Genomic DNA, 20812 nt, shown 5'->3' with positions numbered 1-20812 from the left:
AAAGAGAAATTATTCTCATTGTGAGCGAGCCCACAAAGGCAGTGCTGGTCTCCTCTCTCACTGCCAAGCCTCTGGGCGTGGCTCACAGCTGGCATCTTCCCAGCATCTCCCCTAAAAATGCACTCCTTCAGCAGGGTAATGAGCTCCCCAGGTTGAGTCTTTTACAGACTCTCCACAAATCACTGAAAGGACAGACTGCTGGTTTGGTTCATTAGCAAGTGTTTTGTGGAAATCTGTTTGTGTATTTGCAAGACACCAACATGCTCCTTCATACTAATGGAGGAAAGCTTGAACTGAGAAGCAGCTTAAGCCTTCTACCTTTCCTTGCAGCTCTAGAGGACTGGTAATTGAGAGCAATTCTTCTCCTGAAGCATGGCAACTTCTGTCCTGGTACACCAAGGACCAGACAGAGCACACTAGATATTAGTCAGCATTTTTCTTAAGACCACAGCTCTTAGGAGTCCTGGGATTCAACAAGAAATTTAATTTTCACCTAAAACACAATGAGTGACAGATGCCCTGAGGTTTCAGCTCTTGGCACAGCAGAGGAAAACATCACCAGGAAGGCCCAGACAAATAAAATGAACCTCAATGGCATGGGCATCACTTTTAGGTCTTGCACCATTTGAAGCAGCTGTGTCACTAGGGAAGGAAGCTGTTTATGACAACATCACAGATGTGACTCATGGGCTTTGCACATCAAAAGGAGAAGGGTTCTTTGCAGACAGAATGTGGGGGCAAAGGCCAGGCAGAAGACTGTTGAGAAATCTTTGCAGTCTGACCCTTCAGGAGCCACTCTGGGAGCCACAGCTGCAGCACCCAGGACTTTCCCTGCTGGCCCCAAAGCCCTTTGGCAGCAGGAGGCTCCAGGGAACGCCACATGCCCAGCTTGGCTCCTTACCACACTCACACAGTCAGACAAGATTCTCTCACCCTCTCAGTCCCAGGTTTCCTACAGATGTCTGATTCTTTAAATAATTAAATCGAGGTGCAGTCATACTCCAACAGCTGAGTTGATTCCAGGGTCACTGAGAGAATCCCTCGGCTTCTGCATCCTTACAGCCTGTGCACCCATTCCCCTTGTGCTCTTTATGCCCCTCACACTTGATAGCTGTTTGGGGTCTTCTGCTTGCTTATTTGGGTTCTGCAGAGTCTCCAGGGGACTGGTCACCCCCAGCCAGTGCTGCAGGTCCCCATCCCCTTTGTCAGATAAAGGATTGGTGCCAGGTCACAGCCCCTTGCCTGAAGTTCCAGTCATTGCCCCCACCCTGGGCACAGCCTGCAGCTCCCACTGCAGCTGCAGAATGAGAGACCTGCACCAGGTGTGTTCCTCAACAAGAACAGGCCACAAGAACAGGGATGCAGGAAAAGGAGCCCTGAGCTTTCACCTGTGCTTTTCAAAGCTACTATTTTCAGAAGGTAGAAGCCCTCTGGTACTTGTATTTACAAATTAAAACAGGAACCACTTCCTTTGGCAGCCAAGGCTGAACTAAAAGCCTGCCTTAAGGGTTTGAAAATACTGAGGAAGAGGAATTTTTGATAACTTGAGGCTGGTTCTGCAGTTCTAATCCGCCAGATGACATGAATCCATCCAAGGTCTCCCTCGTCGTGATTCTGCATTAACACCCAGCAGCAGCTGTGGGATGAGAGCTGCTGCAGTCCAGGGAGCTTACTGGCTCAGCTGGCACAGGGAATGTTTGAGCACAGGGCAGGCACTCTGCAGGGAGCCAAACTGCCCTCCTGGCCTGAAGAGGACAGGTGAAAGGATGAGAAGTCAGGGACTTTGTGTGATGCAGCAAAGGGACAGGGAGGGGAGGTGGCTGCTTTGGTGGCTTTGGAGGGAACTTGTAGGAAAATAACCTAAGATAACTTTGCAGGATTTGTGGAGCAAAGGGAAACACTGGCATGGTGCTCCCTGGAGATTCTGGGATACCCTTGGCTGGCAGGCACAGGGGCAGGAGATTGTTCTCCTGTGCACTGGGAGAAAAGGGCACAAAGGTTGTTTCTCAGACCAAGTATTTACAACCCTCTCTGACTTCCCCTCCATTCTCAGGTTTGCCTTTCCTTGAGCAGGTGCCTTCAATGGTCTTGCCCAGCTGCATGTTAGAGCAGAGCAATCACCCTTTCTGTTCCCAAGAATTGTGCTCCCATTACTTGCTCTAGGAGAGGGAGGACGTTGTGCAGGAATAAGGAGTTGGTAGTCCAAGGAAATTCTCCTAGCTCTTCTCTTCAGGTGTGTTTCCCAGGTAAAGTTTGATAAGCACAGCCCCAGCCTACTGCTGCCTTCAGATCTGTTCATTAGCACCTTTGTGAGGGCTTTCCAGGACTGCCAGTTCTCAGGGGGCTGAGACACAGTGTTTTAATTGTATATAATTAAATACTGCTCCCTTATCTAGATTTCAAAGTTTACTGTTGGGGCTTCAGTACCAATGCTCTCTTCCCCTCTAATTAGCTTCCTTAATCTGTGCAGCCTTGCTTCTTCCCCCAAAGGGACAGGGCTCTCCTGCAGGGAAGTTTGGATTGCATCTAATTATTAGCAGAGGAGACAGACGGCAGCACTGTCCCTGCCCCAGATATCCCTTGAGAGCAAGAAGCCCAGAGTGGGTGGCCACAGGGAAGCTGTACAGGTTCCATGTGTGCATTTGGTCTTCCTGCTCCATCTGTAGGTTGCTTTGCATGTTATCCCATCACAGGTTTGGGGCAGAGGATCCTGCAGGACAAGGAGCCACCTGGCTGAAGTGCAACTCACAGGATGAACACTTTTGCCTGGCTAGCACACAGTAAGAGGAGAGAAAGAATTCCCAAGGCCTCATCTGACCCAGTGTGTATTAAAAGAGACAATACACCTGATACCTTCAGCAAGTTTTTGGGCAGTGCCTTATGAGCTGTCTTCTGCTGTTGACAGAGGCCACCCACTGCCCCAAGAGAGAGCATGAGGATGGAAACCCTCCTCTTGAATATCTTCAGGATGGCATCTGTCTCATTCATTGCAAGAGCAGAGTGTTGTGAGCTCAGATTTGGCTGATACTGGCATACCGTGACTCGTTTGCTCCCCTCCCACTTGAGTTTTTGTTTATGACTATTCTTACACAAGCACTTTACAGTGTCTTTCTTCTGTTCAGGCTAAATCACATCTCTGTCAATGCCCATCCTACCTCTGATAATTCTTTCAGACTCTATTCTCTTTCTATCTGCAAGCTAAAACACCAATTTTCTCTTTCCCATGCCCAACAAGCTCCATTTCAGGACAAGCACCTACTGAACACCTTTTCACCCCCATCCAGTGACACATTTCTCTTTCCAGACAGATTAAACCCCATCACCCCAGTGGCCCATTTAGCCAGGGCTTGCTTATGACAAGACACCATTAAAAGCCCTTCTGAAGCTCAGTGATATGACAACACTGCTTCTCCCTTACCCAAAAGGCTGGCATAAAAGGAAATTAGGTTGGCTTGATAAGATTTGTTCTTGACAAATATATGCTGGCTGTTATTCATCTCCTTGTTATCTTTGAGGTACTTACAAATAACGTGTTGATTTATTCTAGGCTCTTTTAGGTACAAAAGCAGGCCTAATCTGGGTGAGATGCTTTTGAAGGCAGCTTCTGAGCTTGCCTGCACATACCACCCATTGCCCAGGAAAGCTTCCAGAGGGACTGCTAAAAGCCCCCCACGCACTCCCCTTACAGGACAAGGCTAGATTTCCATGTGCCTTCTGTTCTGAGGACAGGCACACTGAGTCATCTCTGTCCTTCACCTGCAGGTTTCATGACCACAGACATCACAGAGGGACCTGCATCTTGGCAGAATCTGTTGTTCAGCTCCCTTCCCTTTCTTTCTCTGCATTGCTAAGGCATGAATGTCCCGAGTATCTCCTTCCCATCTAATTCTTGTCTGGTTCATGCTCAGCCTGACTCTGACCCAACCCTCCCACACTTCTCTGTTACAATCCTCCCTACTAAACTGACCCATTTTCAGATTTTTGTATGAGTCTTTCTGTGTTCCAGGTCACCAGAGAGCTCATGAGTCAAGTAAATCTCCTGCTACACTTCCCTCCTTACTCCCAGGATGATATGTGCCTGGGGCATTGATATTGACTATGTTTACATTATTTTTGCCCTGTGTAGGGGTAATATCTTACTCCCCTAGGTCCTGTCACATACTCAGTCACTGAGGAGGGAGATAAATTTCAATGACCAAACCTAAAGTGTGAATGGAAATCTACTGAACCAAGCAAACAGTTGGCTCTTGTGCAGACTCAAGTGCCAGGTAAAACCTGCTTCCTACCTTGCCTGAGCCAAAGGAACAGGTTTTGTTTCAGATCAAGCCTCCTCAATGAAACCAGGGCATCTCTCCCCTGCTCACTGCAGCTCGATTCATTCCAGACTCCCTGCAGAACTGACTTTTTTTTCTGCCTTACATGCTGTGACAGGGCTGTGAATTGCTGGGAGAGCTGTGCAGCGTGAGGACAGCACAGCCTGGGCTGCACAGAGCACAGTGTCCACAGCCTCCAGACAGGAGTGCTACCTGCCCTTATCCAAAGGCACGCCAGAATAAGTCATCTGTCACAGCCCTGCTGCTCAGGAGACACGGGGGAGGTTTTGGGGCAGACGATGGCAGAGCCACGGCCACATGAGCATTGCAGAGATGGGAGAGCAGGGGGAATGCTGAGAGCCTGCCTGGCAGATTTGGGGGCTGCTGAGTGCTCATGGATCCTAGATTTCTACTCCAGATTGTTTGCAAAATGCACGTTTAACTATTTTGTTCTTTAGGATCACGCGTGCTGATAAATTAAACCAGGAGCATGCAAGCACGTCTCAAAATGAGTTTCTTGCTACAAAGCAAGAAACCAAGTTTGGAAAAGAACTCTGAGCAAATCAATCCTCTTCTGTCTTCATGTCCTTCTTATGTCCCAGCCAACGAGACAACAGCTTTGCCACCTGGTGACAGTGCATCTGGCCCTTGGGAAAAGGGTCTCCTGCGGGGTGTGCTGGGCTTGTGGTTGAGTTAGAGCCATATTGTACAACCCCAAAATAACACAGTGTGTGAAAACCACACATCAGCCTTTTAATGGGAGCAAATAACAAGAGGAATCGATCAAGCTCTCCAAAGAAGCTTCCTGATAACAATGCCATAAAATTTAAACCATCCCTTGAAAAGCTCCAAATCTGGTATCTCTGCACTGGACTCCAATCAGCTGGGCTCTATCCCTGCTCCCAGCCATCTGCACTCAGGGGACCTTTCCCAGGAAAGGACCTTGCTCTGAGGGGGCAGGCATATGCCATCAATTCTGTCTCTGTCCTTCCAGCACCCAGTTCACAGGGATCCAGCCATGCCCCCCATTCTTTGCTATTGCTTTGCTTCTCACTGCCAGACACATCTGATTGCTACTTTGATTGTGTAGGAAGCAATCCAGACATTATGGAAATGGAGCCATATAGGGACTGGACAGAGCAGGCTCATGCTGGTCACCCTCTTACACAGCAGTGGGAATATTTTCTCTCTTACACTAAGATATTTTTAAAACAGAGAATGCTGTTACTGTTTGTTGTCACCCAGGATCCAGCATTGCCATTCTTGGAAAACAGCACAGTGCCTCTAATGTCATTGTCAGAAACTTTACTAGTAGAGTTTTTGATATCTCCCAAGATATCCTTAGACTAACTGTCATTTATGGCTTGGAGAGGACTGACCATCACTCCAACCATGTTCATGGCTACAAAGGGTACATACCCCACAGTACCAGTGCAGCAAGGCCATGCACACACCATGGCAAACTGTGGCTGTGAGAGTTTGTTAACCAAAGCTCCTCATCTGAGAGTACTGGGAAAACACAGCTGGTTCAGCAAGACCAGACTGTGAAGGTTAAGCTAAAGCAGTTTCCCTGTGTTGCTGGAGAACAGGGGAAGGAGCAGAGACAAGGGACAGGATAAGTGACTTTCCCCTTGCATGGCAGTGATGTGCATGTCCTTGCTAGTGGACACATGATTTTCCTGGTGTGAGCAGAGCCAGTGGAGACACACAGAAGCCTGATTCAGTCATGGAAGACTGTGCATCTGGCAAGGGCAGGGCAACTTCCCATGCCCCTGTGAGCACAGAGCTGGCTGACCACACTCATTTGCCTGCAGCATGTGGGGTGATGCCTCCAGGCTCAGCTTCTCCTTCTGAGGAGGGGCTGCTTCTGACTCAGTCTGCCAGGTCCAGCTTTGGATGGCAGCAGATGTTCCTCTGCCCATCTGTACAGATGCTTGGATGCTGGTTGTGGTCAGCTGTCTGCTTTTTGTTCTGTCACTCTCATTTTGAGCCCATGGATCCAGCCCTGCTGCTGGAATACTGAGTGCCATCATCAAACTTCAAACCCAAGGGCAAAGTGTCAGAGGAAAGAAATCTACTCTCAAGGCAGATGCCCAGCTTGAACTCCAATTGCACCAGCATCCTGTGTATGAATGAATTGCCTCTCCCTGCTCAAGGATTTGCCAGTCATGGATCCCATGTACACAGCTGGGAGAGGGACAGCTGCCTGTTCTGTTGTAAAAACCTGCTGGTGCCAGTGAGCAGCACATGCCAGGGAAAGAAGAGTCTGCAAAAAGGAACAGGACTTCTCCTACCCACTATTCTTGCCTCCCCATCAGAGAGCTGTGGAGCAGTGCCTCATTCTGAGATAAATTTCCTGTGCCAACAAGCTTTGCTAGGGCTGTTGTTTTAATTTCTTAAAACAAGCCTAGATCCTGCATTTTGTGAATCACTACAATGCATTTAATAGGTAGCCTTTTCATAAAGGAGCACAGCGGATGTGTACACAGGCCCTGATGAAGCTAATAACTACCTCTCAATGGCTTTCAGGGAGTTATTACATATTTAAGATCCAAGCTCCCTTAATCAACCACAGAGATGCAGCTGGCAGCAGTAAATTGCCAACAACAGTTCATTACAAATAAGGAAACATTGGTTTTTCAAGGACAAAAACTGTGTCAGTTCTTCAGCTAACTCTTGTCCTGGCCCTTCTCCCCCCGCCACTCACCCCCAGTGATGTTCTGGCACAACTTGCTTTGTCCAATAACTGCCTAATCCCCTCCACAGGGGACATCATGCAATCAAGTTCCTGGATTTCCTGACTTATTTGGGCAAACAGCACAGTCTGCATCCCATGCTCACCCTCCCTGAGGGAGGCACTGGTAGGACTGGTCCCACAGCACCAGGATAATCCATGTGCCACAGGAGCACCCTCAGTGGCTTCACCCAGGGGAGCAGATGAAGCCATGCGACACACAGATATGCGTTTGCCTTCAGGGGATGGAGACCTGTGGCACTTGGGAATGACTTTTCCAGTACCTGCCATGTCCTGGGCACAGCACAGAGGGGAGGGTTTGTGGACATTATGTGGTTTTATTCCCTTGCTGTCTCCTAACAGATGTGGCTGACCATGCAGTGAGGCAAGAGTACAGCAGTTTAAGAGACATGCCCATACCTTGGAGATACTGAGGCCAATATTTTAAGAGCATTCAGGAAAGACTAAACATGGCTTGAATGAAGAGGAGAAAAAGACAGATGACCCTGTTAGAGATGTATCTTCCCCTCTGAAGAGGTGACAACCAGCTTTTGGCCTTCAGGAACCAAAGAAATTATACATTTCAGGTCCAGAGAATTTCTCATTCTCAAGAGGGAAATGGGCACCATCCATCTGCCAGGGCCACCTCCCATAAGAGGGATCTGTACTGGATGGACCAGGAACACTGGGTGCTTCTGCCAAGGATCCAAGCCCTAGATCCATTTGTACTGCCTGCAAATCCCACTGGGCCAGGCAAGACTTCCAGTGAAGAGGGGAGAATACTCAGCAAACCCCATGCTGGGCTTTGGAAGCAGGCCCAACAAGAGTTTTATCTTTGTTTGGTCTCCTTTGATATCTCACACTGTGCTGCCAGACATTAACCCTGTGCAAGCTGGGGCTGTTGAGTCAGGGGATGCACATTGGTCCAGAAACAAAGTGGGATCACAAAGAGGAAGAGAATGTACTCAATAGTGAAACCTGAAAAAGGGAATGGTTTTTTGCTTCCCTTCCAGCCTGGTTTACAGAATTCTCTCTGCCACATCAGAAGGCATCCTGCTCTTCAGCTGCATCCTACTGCAAGGCTGCTGGAGGCTTTGCTTTTTTCCTCTGCAGGCCACAGATGAAAAACTGATACAGATGGGTTCTAGGGCTGAGTCAGGATATTATTTTTGCCGTTTCTTTAGAAATACCTGACCTAACTTTTTTTTGGAAAAGAAAAGAAGCACTTAAAAAAGCCATACCACTTGGTTCCCCTCCTGCCACCAATCTGTATTTATTGACATTGACATTTTTAAAGGGCTCTTGGGAGGGAGCCTATTTGGTTTCTGGGGACACTTTCCTAAAAAAAATCATGGGATGTAGCTGATGTTTGTGTGTCTGTTAGTATTCAGCTCCTAAATTTATTCTTCCAGAGAAACGCCAAAAATGACTTGGACAAGTCAAATTCAGTGGGCAAAGAGTGTAATTTCCTAAATCTGCAGCAGACATTAAAAAAACCCAACTAAACTGTATATTATGAACAGCAAGATCATTTGACATAAGATTTTCCAAGCATTTCCAGGTGTGACTGCATAGGTGAAATGTGAGTTTAATTGATTGTCCATATGTACCATCTTCCCCACTGCCATGAATGCAGTAAAATCTTTTATTTTGGGGTGTGTGTGCAGACATCTGGAGCACAGATTGTAACAGCTCTCCAGCTGCAATGTTATCCCTTGAAAAACTTTGGGTTTTGAACATGAAAGAGAACACTGTTTTCAAAGAGTTTTGCAATCACATCTGGAAGAGGTGCTCCTGCTGATGCTTCGAGACAGAAAGGAGAAGAGCTGATGGGATATCAGCTGAGGAATGACTGCTTCCCCCTCTAACATGGGAAGCTGGACTTCTTTTGAATTATTTAGCATTCAGTCAGGAGATAAAAATACACTGACTGGATGAACCAGTGACCCCTTCTATGGTCACAATAGCTGTAGTAGAGGGGGGAGGCAGGAAGAGCCTACAACTGCACATCTTCAATGTGAGAAAATGGAGAAATCATTAATAGAGACGCAATACAAGGCTGGAGCCACCTTGTTGAGGCTGGACCCAGAGGGAAGGCTCTCTTACACCTTAAATCACAGCACCTACACCAATGTCTCAGAGCCCCAGGTACCAGCAGGGCTGGGTTAAACATTCCACAGAAGGACCAACATCTTCTCCACTACACATCTCTTCTTGGCAGAACCAGAATGAGATGTTTAAATGTGCAAGAGCAGCATGGCTTCAGCAGTTAAACTGCTATTTTGTGTGCTCTGGGAAGGGGGGACATCAACAGATTGCAAAATGGAAAAGTCTCTCTGGACAAACAAACAACATGTTACATAATTAGGCCTTTTGGGAACCAGAGGAAGGTCTCCAGAAGATCAGGGCCCTCCCAGCGCTTTCTAATTTTACTGGGACTTACCAGCAAGCCAGCCCTCTAATAATAGAGGCTTGTGCATGCTTTTCTTTCATCTTCATGTCTCCCTGTACTGCCCTACCTTTGTTATTACTGCCCCAGAAAAACACATCTTACTCACTTTTATCAAGCTGATTCATTCAGACTTGAATGGCAGAACTGAAGAGGCACTAAAGGCCTTTAGAAAGGGCAGCAAAGACATTTCTTGGCCATCAGGGCATGGGAAAACCTGGAATTTTTGAACTTTATTGAATCCAGTGTGCTACAGCATTGCACCATTCTACAGTACCATGGCTTCACTATCAAACAATGACAGAGCAAAAAGTCTTTAGCTCCATAATCCACATATTGTGCTAGTATATCTTCTTTATTGGAGCAAATTCTTCCAAGGGAGGATGCCTGTAAGCAGCAGCTCAGCATCAGGAACACTCTGTCTCTGTGCTGCATGGCTGTCCTAAACTTGTGTCCAGGCAAAACATGGACCTGCAGGAAATCTGCCAGTCAGATTGTACCACCCAGCACCCGAACATGGACTGTAGCAGCTAGCTAAGTTTTAAATTAACACCTGCTGTCTTTCAGGCACAGGGATAGATTGGAATATGTACCACTGGTTTTGTTATGTCATTGTCCTCTCCCACCTGAATGGAGAAAACCCCTTGGCCAAAATCTGTCCCTGCAGTCCCCTCCTTACACCCCAGGCCCCAGGCTGTGGGCACTTCTGAGGTACCACTCCCTGTGATCCTGCAGTGATAGTTCAAAGCCAAGAGAGATACAAGGGCATCTGCACAGAAAAAGTGCTCTCAGGTTTCTAAGAAAGCTGCTTTCCCTGTTTCTTGCTTGCTGTGCACATTCTGGTAGCCTGTAAGAAGAGGAAGGAGGAGGCTTGCAGCCCTGGAGAGGGCACACCAGCACAGATCCCACAGAATGTGGTCAGCTCCCTTCCAGCACACCCCTTGGTCACTGGGCTGTTGGCAAAAGTCAGCAGTGAACAGCTCAGGCCACCCCCAGAGGCAAGCAGTGCCAGGAAGAACCTTGCCTCATCCTGGAGCACCAAGAGGCAGCACAGGCACAGGTCTGCATGAAGGACAGCACAGAGATCCTGGCCCCAGTGATGGATCCAAGGCAAAGCTTAGTCCAAGCTCCTCTGAGCTCCACTGCAGACCCTGTGGCTGTGTTTTTGGCCTGCCATGTAAACTTGTCACATCCCATGGGAGCTGGGAACAAACGTCAAATCTAGCTGCCACTAGCCCAGTTTTGCTAGTGCTGAGTGACCTGGATAAAAAGCAAAGAGCCTTTGGGAGATATCCTTATAGCCTAGTTCATTGCATCTCTGCAGACAACTTCTCCCAAAATGATAAAATATTCAAATAATATTCCTCTGCATTCCTCTCTACTATATTTATAATTCAGGAGTCAGGAGCCATGAGCTCTTGACCCTTGTGTGAGGAACATGCCTATTGTGGCCTCCAGATTGTAGAGCTGTGAAGTTTTTGCTCAGTTTTTCCTGGAAGTCAAAATCCCAACTGGTATAAATCCTACCTGAGAACTACAAATCACCTTTTTTTTCCCCCCACTCATCTACTTCAAGAAGTTTTAGGAAGAAATTTCATTTTCCCTGTGCAGATGCAGCAGATTCAGGTGACAGAACACAAGGACCACTCTGGGCACTTGCCATAGTTTGTTGCAGCTCCCAGGAGACCAGTAGCACAATAAATAACACCCAAGCCAAAATTTAGCTCTCCCTTGACATAGAGTGCCCTTTATCATTTACTTCTTTCAGTTCTGTGCAGTGTTTTTGCGCTGCAGAACTTAGTCCCTGCTGGCTGCAAACACAGAATTCATGCAGGAAGAGCCTCAGGCTGGAATAACACATCTCCCAGTCCTTACTCCTCCCAGAGCACCAGCTGGGCAAGGAAATGTCTTCGGGACATACCCAAGGATAGATGTTTTCTACCAAGATTTACTGAACAAATTATTATTATGTTCTCCACGTAATGTAATAAGGCTACAGCACTAATAATTTCCCCACCATCCAAATAGCAACACTCAGGAATAATCTCCAACAGCTTTCAGCCTCCTTTTTTTTACCTGCAAGCAGCTGAATGTGGCTGCAGTTCCATCCTAACTATGAGGCTTCCCTGCATGACAACACTTTTTCAACTGGACAGTGACCCAGACCTGCACCCTTTAGAACAGGCTGGGGCTAAGTGCATTTCATTTCAGGAGAAACAAAGACTGCAAGGAACAAACAAAACCTTGACTTACACAATCTCATCATTCTGGAACTCCAGCTCCCCACAGGTGTCTTCAAAGTCCTCTCCTCCACCTTTGGCTGTGCCTTCAATGGTTTTGTAGGGCACAATAACATTTCCTCGTGCTCCAGAGGTTCTCAGCACTTTCACTTCCATGGTTCCTACGCTTTCGCTGATATGCATCACCGGCTCCTCGAAGGTAAAGATGCCGGCATGGTCGTCATCAAAAATGGTGACGGTGGCCGTGGACGGCGACCCCAGGCAGGCCAGCGCTGAGACTCGGCTGGCCTCAAGAACGCCCTCGTCTGAGGCCTCGCTGCTCACGCGGACGTTGCTGAGATGGACCAGGAAGTTCTCATCCTCCTCGAAGATGTCGTCGTCGATTATGCCCACACGGATTTCCTTCTGGGTCTCCCCGGGCTTGAAAACCACGGTGCCCTCGGTGAACTCATAGTCAGAGCCGGCGTTGGCCGTCCCATCCTCCGTGCGGAAGTCGACGTACACCGTATTGGTGAGGTCTCCCCCACGGCGGACGATGGTCAGGGCCACGGTGCCGCAGTTCTCCAGGCACTGGTAGGTGCCCTGCTCGAAGTAGAGCTTGCTGACGGGGTCGCTCTCGGTCACCTCGCTGTTCACCTCGTGCATGCTGACAGCCTTGCGCGCCTGGTCTGCGGCGTGCCGCTTGAGGATGTTGCCAGCACCGGTCATGAGCCGAGTGGCCTGGATGCGGTAGAAAGCTCTGCTCTTCTGCTGCTGGCTCAGCACCTGGTAGTTGGCCAACTCTATGAGCTGCTCGATTTCCTTGTCTGGGTGCTTTTGTTTCAGCTCCTTCAGGATCCGAGCCATCTCTCTCCTGGCTTCCTCGTCATCCTGGTCTTTCTCATCAACCTCCAACACCAATGTCCCATCCAAAAAGTTCTCCACGTGAGAATTAGCAACCTTTCCATCCATCTCGATGTCAGCCTTGGAGGAGGGTCGGTCACCCTCATGCTCGATGATCATCCCTCTCTGCTTGCCAGCTCGGTATTTCTTGTAGACGTACTTATAAAATAAAAGCCTCCTGTCAGCTATCCAGGCAAACACCACACAGATGGGGAAGAAGAAGAAGGTGAGCAAGCCTTCCCAAACCTCCACAATCCCAGGAGAAGACACAGACAAAATAATGTAAAGCCAAGTGTAGGCAAAGATGCTCCACGCCGCCGTAACAAAAAACACTCGCAAGTGCTTGATCTTCCTTATTTCTCCGTCGGGCACCACATACACGCAGATGGCGATGATGACGAACATGTTGAAGGCAGCGCTGCCCACGATGGTGCTGGGCCCCAGGTCCCCCGCTGTGAAGCCGTGCCCGCACACCTCGATAACAGAGAGGAGGATCTCTGGGGCGGACGAGCCCAAGGCCATCAGTGTGAGGTTGGAAACAGTCTCGTTCCAGATCCTCACCGTGGTTTTGCTGGTCTCGCCATTGGGCTTCTTGATGGTTATTTCCCGCTCTTGGGATGTAATGACTTCGATGGAGGACATGAAGCGGTCAGCTATGATGGACACTCCCAGGAACATGTACACCATTGCTACAAAATACACCGTGGCCCGAGCGATTTTGTCCCCGAATGAGGGGTCCTGGGGCTCCCATATGGGTAAAATCACGCCCTTTTTGCAGATGTAGGAGCCAGCGCACTCCTCGGTGTCGTTGGCGGGCAGCTCGCTGGGGCTCTCCGCACGCGTGTCCCCTGCATGGCACAGTAGCACCAGGACAAGGCTCAGGAGAGGGAGGCTCACTGGGGAGGGGAGCGTGTGAGCTGCTTGAGACATGGCTGCTTCCACCAAACAGCTCCCAAACATCCTCAACCTGAGGAGGCAAAAGGGAAAGATGCATTAAGTGAGGCCAACCAGACATTACAGGTTTCCCTCTCCAAAGATATGATCGAATTATGCTGTTACTCAAGAAGACGCAGCTGGTGAGTCCATTTTGTTAGGATCAGTGATGTCTTCCATGTAGAAGTCTCTAGTTCAGTCATCTGAACCAGGATGGATTCAGATGGCACCAGTGAGTTAGCACCTACCCCCTTAGGTACCATGATGTTTCTTTCTCTTTGTTGAAAACCTATTTGTTCAATTGCATTTTCTTGTTCCTCTAATCTGATTAAAGCCCATCATTCTGCTTCACAGCTGGCAGAAGTGTTTCCCATTTCAAAATCACAGTGCACTCACTGGAATTCAGGGTAAGAGCAGCAGAGGACAGGGAAATCCACTATCCCCTCATCATGTTTAAAAAATATTTTTATACTTTTAAAATCACTGTAAACTATGTATTTCACAGTCTCTTCTTGCTCACAGTCCTCCCAAACATCCACTCCACATCAGAAATCTACACAAAGTGAGCTTGAGCCCTGGCAAAATCTTACTCTTAACAGTAACTTGGTCATAAGATGCACCAGAAGGGCAGCCTGTAATTAATGATTTTGGAGCCATTCTTTCCACAGTGCATCACTTTGCACCTTCCCAAAACAGGAAAGAGCCCCATATGCATGGAAGCCTGGCTCTCTTGGCATGCTTCTAGAGGAAAGTGTGCCTGCGCTCTCTTCCCACTAGGTCAGTTTGATGGCTTCCCCTTCAAGGGCCGTTCTCACTCCATTTACAGCATCAGTCATCAGGCATGACAGCTGTACTTGCCCTTGTCCTGCCTCAGGATTTTCCAGCAATGTAGAGGAGCTGTTAAAGAGGTTTGTAGTTAGTTAACAGTGCATAAACCGACAGAACAGATGCCTTTAAGATGCTTAGTGAAAAACAAATCTGATCATGCTCAGTGTTGCATTCTCAAATTTACTAGCCAATAAAAGCCAGATCCCTAGTTATTAAAGCTGCATTTTCTCCTCAAGGAGAGCCTTTGCTATACCACGCTTCTCCAATCCAAGTTAATTTAATCAGGTGGCACTTAAAAATGTTTCTATGAAGAGAGGAAAAGGAGCACGTCAATACCTTGACTTCACTGGGAAATACAAAAAGCTGAGCTGATTTTCCTCACAAAAACCCCACACACCTGAAAGAAAAAAAGCGAGAAAAGCTCAGCCATGGAAGGATTTAACTTCTCGTTAGGGCAGAGACAGATCATGCAGGGACAGGGCTGTGCAAGGGAACAGTTGGCTGGAGGGAGCAATGGGAACAATCCCACACCCAGTACATGGGATCTGCTCCACAAAGAGACATCTCTCTCCTCCGTTTGCTTTCATTTATGGATGATGCAGTAGGGTTATTGGTCTGGAAGAGTAATACTGAGAATTTATCAAGATGGTTTCATATAAATGGCATTTCTTACCAGAAACTGTTGGTCTGCCTCCAACTCCCCTCTCCCTGGTATTGTAATTAAGAAAAGAAAAAGATACATAGTGGAGGAAGTGAGCAAATCAGAGAGCTGGGTGATAAGAACAGATAAATTGAACAAGAAAAAGCAAGTCTCTTGTAGGAAGACAGATTTAAAATAAAGTTTGCATGTGGAATCTTGCTAATGCTGCAAAAAAGCTCTTACTACCAGACTCACTGCACCCCTGATCATAGTGCCTAGGTACCTTCTGCTTCCCCAAATGTGAGTTCTAGCCACTGCTTACAAGCCCAAAGTGAAAAAGATGCAAGCATGATGATTGTGAAGAGGAGCACCTTGTGGCAGGCTCTTCAGTGGATTGCTGAGCTGAAACAGATGTGCATTCACGGTCATTGAAATTAGCTGAAGCATGAATTAGCCACCTAACATCTGTACTCCTGTGTTTCACACTGCTCCAAACCAAGTCATGGACACATTTGATAAAGGGGCTGCCAAAACACAGGCAGGCTTGGTACCCCCTCTGTTTATCCCAGATAGCTCTTAAGTGTAGTTTTGTTTCCTTTTAAAATATGTAGGCTTAAAAATTTTCATTATGGGCATAAGATATTACTCAGCTGCATGGTTCTTCACCATCTCCTTTGAAAGGGTAGTAGTTTCTTCAGAAAACTCAAGAACATCCACCTGTCCTTGTTGAGTTAATTTTTCTCCCTGTGGCAAGTCATATCCCTGCACATGTACAATTATTCAGAGCAATCAGGCATTGTGAAATCCCCTTGGCAAGAAGAGAAAACAGATGGTTCTAGAAAAAATATTATGCTTTGGGTCACTGATTTAGGTCATGAAGAATAGGAGAGCCCCATCACACTTTGGACCAACTCTCCAGCCTTAAAAGTATTTGGGTACTAGAAGTCTCACTCAGAAAAAAGACACCCACTAAATCAAATTAATAAGTAATTTGAACTTTATTTACCATGTGTTTACCCTTTCAAATGTTCTAATGTAAGTCTTGTTTTGGTTTGGTTTGTTTAGTTGGTTGTTTGTCTGCTTGAAATCAAGTCCCATACTATGTTGAACAGGAAGAAAAAAGGCCTAGAGGCTTGCATCTGAGCAATCCTTATTTCTGGCATTCCCAACCAGCACTCCATGTACAAGCAATATTTTTCCCTCAGATGTCAGGGGCTTTTCTGGAGAGGGATAAGAAATGGCTGGAGCTTTGGAAGAGACACGCAGCACCCATGCCAGTGCGCCTCCTCTGAGCAGCAGCAGCATCCCCCAGCTCTGCTGTACTTCCTCCAGCATTTTGTGGTGTAGTCATCAAGTAGGGTTCACACACCATGGCCAGCCTTCCTTCTTAAACCAATCCACAGTGAGCCTCAGGAATTATGAAGGACTAGAAAATGCTTGGTCACAACATGCTAATTACACACATGCAGTCAGAGCCTGACACTCAGAATATCTCTGAGAAGCCCCTGCTATTAAATCATGAGCATTTCTTTACTTGTACAATCCAAGATAAACAGCCTGGTCCCCAGAGACCCTCTCGCTCTGCATTTGCCTACAGTCTCAGCTCATGGTCAGCACACTGTGGCATAGTGTAGGAATACATCCAGAAAAATAATTTCCAACATACTGTAAGGAGAAGCAAGGCTACCTGAAGAGCAGCCCTCCCTCCAAACCGAGCTTTGTTAGCTTTTCATTAAGGTGTCTCAATTGTATTTCCCATCCTGGTCATCAGCAATAAAAGCGTGTGCAGCAGCTGATGCCCAGTGCCAGGCTGGCAGCCCTGGCAAACCCTGCCTGCCACGGTGCTGGTGGCCTTGGTGGCACTGCCCTGATGCCTCTGGGGTCAGAGGGATCAGGGCAGCACAGGGCAGGGACACAGGCTGCTCTCAGGCTTGGTGCTGGCTGTACATGTGTGGTGAAAGGTCCCAAAATGCTGTCCTGGCCCATAAGCAACACCTGATGCCCAGGAACAGCACTCAGTGCCCTTTTTATCCCTGCAGGAGAGGAACTGTCCTGGTGCTGTTGGGGAGCTCTCAGGGAGAGCTAAAACTAGCCAGGAGAGACAGAGCCCAGCCTGGGTTCTCCTGAAGTGGCACTGAGCCCCTTTCCCTTTCCAGAGGAGCTCCACAGGGGTGCCAGCAGGTGTTCTGGCACTGTCAGGGAGAAGAGCCTGTGAGAGGCTCCATAACAAGCTCAGTTTAGATGGAGCTCCTGGTTGAGGGCTGTCAGCCCAGCCTTTCTTTCACCCCTTGGTGCTGTGAGACACCAGGAGAGCAGTTGTTGCTCACAGCAGGGCTGGGAGGGTTGCAGAGATATTTTCCTCCCTTCTGGACATGGGAGCTGTAGGTTTTACAAATTGGTGGGAGAGAGCTCCTGCTGCCAGCTCCCGCTCCCGCCCCCCAGCTGAGGAGCTGCCAGATGGGGAGGAAACAGCCTTTTAGACTCTGCTCTGATCTTTCCCTGGCAGCATCGATCCTTCAGACTGGCTGCTGCATGCAAAGAGAGCCTGAAAGCTGCTGTGCATTTAAACAAAGCACAGCTTTTTCTCTGCTGCAGCCTCCCGAAAGTCCCATGTCCATCAGGGCACTTCAGCTATGAAATATCCACTGTAAGACCCTCCCCTTTGTATCACACACAGGTCTGTGACCATTTGCAACACACTAGAAGCACCATTATTTTTAAGAGCACTGAAAAAACCACTGCTGGTCCAGACACTTTGATTACAGAAGGACCAGACAAAGAGGGAAACAGCCTGGCTCAGGAGGAATGAGTGGCCACACAAAGGAAGACTGAGAGGCTTTCCACGTGGAAATTCTTCCCCAGCATCCCACAGAAAAGCTGTGCAGAGCAGCTGTCACACAGCAGTGTTCACACCACTACAGCCACCGCCGGTGCTACCCCACGGTGCCCACCCCGCTGTGACACCAGCCCCTTCATCAGCATCACCACTGCCAATTCACTGCCAGCTTGGATGGGAGAAGGTGTCCCCACAGCTGTCACCGCCGTGCAGGAGGCTGGAGCAGCACCCTCTCCCCACAGGGTGCCTGGTGGCCTGCTGGGGAGCAGTAGAAAGTTTGCTCTTCACGCCAGAGTGGCTTTTCGACTCCATATGGGAACACAACCAGGAGCATGTCGCAACACCACGGGGATTCCCAGAGTCTTTTCCCATCCTACAGTCAGAGCTAGACAAGAGAGGGCCTTTTCCTAGCGAGGGTGCACTAGGGAAGGCAGCTCAAATCTCCCTTTTCTGGTGTCACAGGCTGGAGAAAGTCTCCCTTCAGCCAGAGGGGCCAAAAAAAGATGAAGAAGCAGCCAGTGGTCACTGCAAAAATAGCCAGCCTGCATGACAGAGAAACAGAGGCTCAAAGCAACTCAGCTGCTCCTCACCTTGTCCCTGGGGAAAAGACAGCAAGCCCCAAAAAGGCAGACTCTCTCCTACCCCACAGTCAAACCTGAAGTCCCCAAATTACAGCAGTCCCCAGTTTCTCGTGCAGGAGAAGAAGAATCTACTGCAATCTTCCTGGGAAGAAGCACTGCATACCTTGCCTTCATGCATGGGACTTGCAGCCACTGCCCCACCTCTGGAGGAATACTAAACTTCTCCCCTGCTGCTGACCCTGCCTGGCTGTGCTCAAGCCTGTACACCTGGGCCTCACTGAATTCAGCAGCCTGCTCTACAGCAGACAGCTTGGGCAAAGCCTGTACTGGGAAAAGATATGGCTGTAAGAAGAAAAAACCCAAACAAACCATCTGGTCTCTGCCCATCACAGCTTCTGGCAGCCAAGGGACACAAAAAGGATGCCAACAGCCCTGTGAGGAGGTGCAGGGTGCTTGGAGATCTGTCTGGGCAGCCACAGGCTCTGCTGGGTTCTCTTCTGATCTCGGTGATCCCGTGAAGCAGCTTTGGTGAAACTGAGCTCCTGACATCTGTGAGATTTACCTACCAGAGCAGGAAAAGGAGCCTTCTGCCACACTGGCTGTGCATCCAAACCGTGGAGGAAAGCTGCTAAGTCCAAAGCCTGTGTTGCCACTCAGGGCTGCATAGCGTGACGGCACTTTCAACGCTGCTTGGAAAACCCTTGGCTCGCTTCCCTACTCGGCTCTGCCTGGCTCCTGCTCCCTTTCACCCAGCTCTGCCACTCCAAAACAGGCACAGCCTGTTGGCACCCCCCACCCATGACCCTGTAGATCTCCACATCAGGAAAATGATTTCCAGGCCATCAGCATTCTGATTGCATCAGTACAAAAAAAACATCAAAACCTTTCCAAATATAGTCAGAGGCACAAAGCCCTCCATGAAGCTGATCAAGTGAAACACACATCAGGCTACCCTGGTTTCTGTAAAGGACATTTAAAAGTAAGAATTATTATCCGTCTGCAACTGATTTTTCCAAGTATCCTATCTCTTCAATGAAACATCCAATCTCCTCCCACAATTTCCCCAGTAACTTTCCAAAATAAACAGACAAATAGAGAAAATAAAACATCCCTGATATAAAATTTCAACCACATTGCAGGAATTTGGGGGCAGCTTGCAGAACTGTTAGTCAGTGAGATTACAGTCCTACTTTTCGCACATGGAGACCAAGTGTCAAGTTGTCCCTTTCTCCCACGGCTCAAGATCTCAGCAAGGAATATGCCAGGAAATAAGAAGCAAGGGAAAGATGCTACATTTCTCTGAGATTGTTTGTTTCTTTGTTTGTCTGCTTTTTAAACAACTGTCTTCCTACTTGCTGCTGTCTTCGGACCATTTCTTTATCCTTACCACCTGCCTTTGGTCTCTTCTTTATCAAGCAGCATCAGGCTCTTCCCTGTCATTCCCCTTGGGTTGCTGATGCCTTCCTCTCTGCCTGGGCACCTCCCCTGCTGATTTCAGCCCAGTCTGCCTGTTCTCCTGGCTGGCCTGAGGCTGCCTGGCTGGCAGGGTCCCTGTGCCATCCCAGGGCAGCCCTGCATCTCCCTGTACTCCAGAGCTCGGTGGAAAATGGAAAGAGCATCTCCTCTGAGTGCTGGGAGAATAAAACACTGCTAATAAGCCTGAGGCTCTTGAGCAGCCTGGGGAGGAAGTAGCTGCCCAGAGGTGCCCCAAAAAGGCCAGAAGGGAGAAATTAACAGGCCTATTGATTTCCCCTATGCCTGCGTCCGCTCTTCCCTCTGGGACTATTTTTCACTGGGTTTGCAGCTGTGTGTGGGTCTTTTGTGCAGCAGGATGCTCCCCTGGGCCCTGCAGGAACAGAAAGCTTCAAGGGCGAGGAGATAAATCCCCATCCTGAGCTCCCTGCAGCCATCCAGGGATGAAGAAGTGGAGATGTCCATGGGGATGGGTGTGGGGAAAGACTGATGCAAATGCAGGTTGTTGAGCTGAGCAATTCAGGCATGGTACTAGACAGGAGCTGGGCAGGTTGGGCTGGGCTGGGGGCTCACCCTGGCATCCTCCATCCATCTGCTCCTGGCTGGGGAGGGGTGTAGCACCTCCCAGCAGAGCCACGTCCAGAGGCACAGCTCTGGCACGGCTGACTCTAGAGGGAGCTGGATGCTAGTGCTGAGCAGATGGCCAGTTTTTAGACCCCCAGACCTCAGGCAAGGGATTCTAAGCCCAGGTGTGTGCCAGGCCTTCTTTACCCATCTCAAACGCAAGATTAGCCACCCCTTCCTTCTCCTCAGATTCCCCCTCCTTCTCTGTCTCCTCAGGAGCTCTTTGCAGCACCAGATCTCACTGCTATTTGTAGCCAGGTTTCCTCAGGAAGCCAGGCA

The 20812-nt window shown here is 48.6% G+C and overlaps 1 protein-coding gene across 8 annotated transcripts in view; it reads right to left on the bottom strand.

Annotated features, from left to right (window-relative positions):
- Positions 1 to 20812, bottom strand: part of SLC8A1 (solute carrier family 8 member A1) — a 117189-nt gene that overhangs the window by 77553 nt on the left and 18824 nt on the right. For 7 of the 8 annotated variants that reach the window (XM_079324170.1, XM_079324175.1, XM_079324174.1 and 4 more), the window contains one exon: positions 11750 to 13585. In XM_079324170.1, coding sequence (XP_079180296.1) covers positions 11750 to 13578 — 1829 coding nt within the window. In that variant the 5' untranslated portion in view covers positions 13579 to 13585. Of the gene's footprint in view, positions 1 to 11749; positions 13586 to 14715; positions 14777 to 20812 lie in introns of all 8 variants that reach the window. The other variant, XM_079324172.1, reaches the window with a different exon arrangement.

Source organism: Erithacus rubecula (assembly GCF_903797595.1).
Source record: "Erithacus rubecula genome assembly, chromosome: 2".
NCBI classification, from domain to species: Eukaryota; Metazoa; Chordata; class Aves; order Passeriformes; family Muscicapidae; genus Erithacus; species Erithacus rubecula.
The sequence above is the reverse complement of the archived record's forward strand: the minus strand, read 5'-3'. Positions and strand labels throughout refer to the sequence as shown.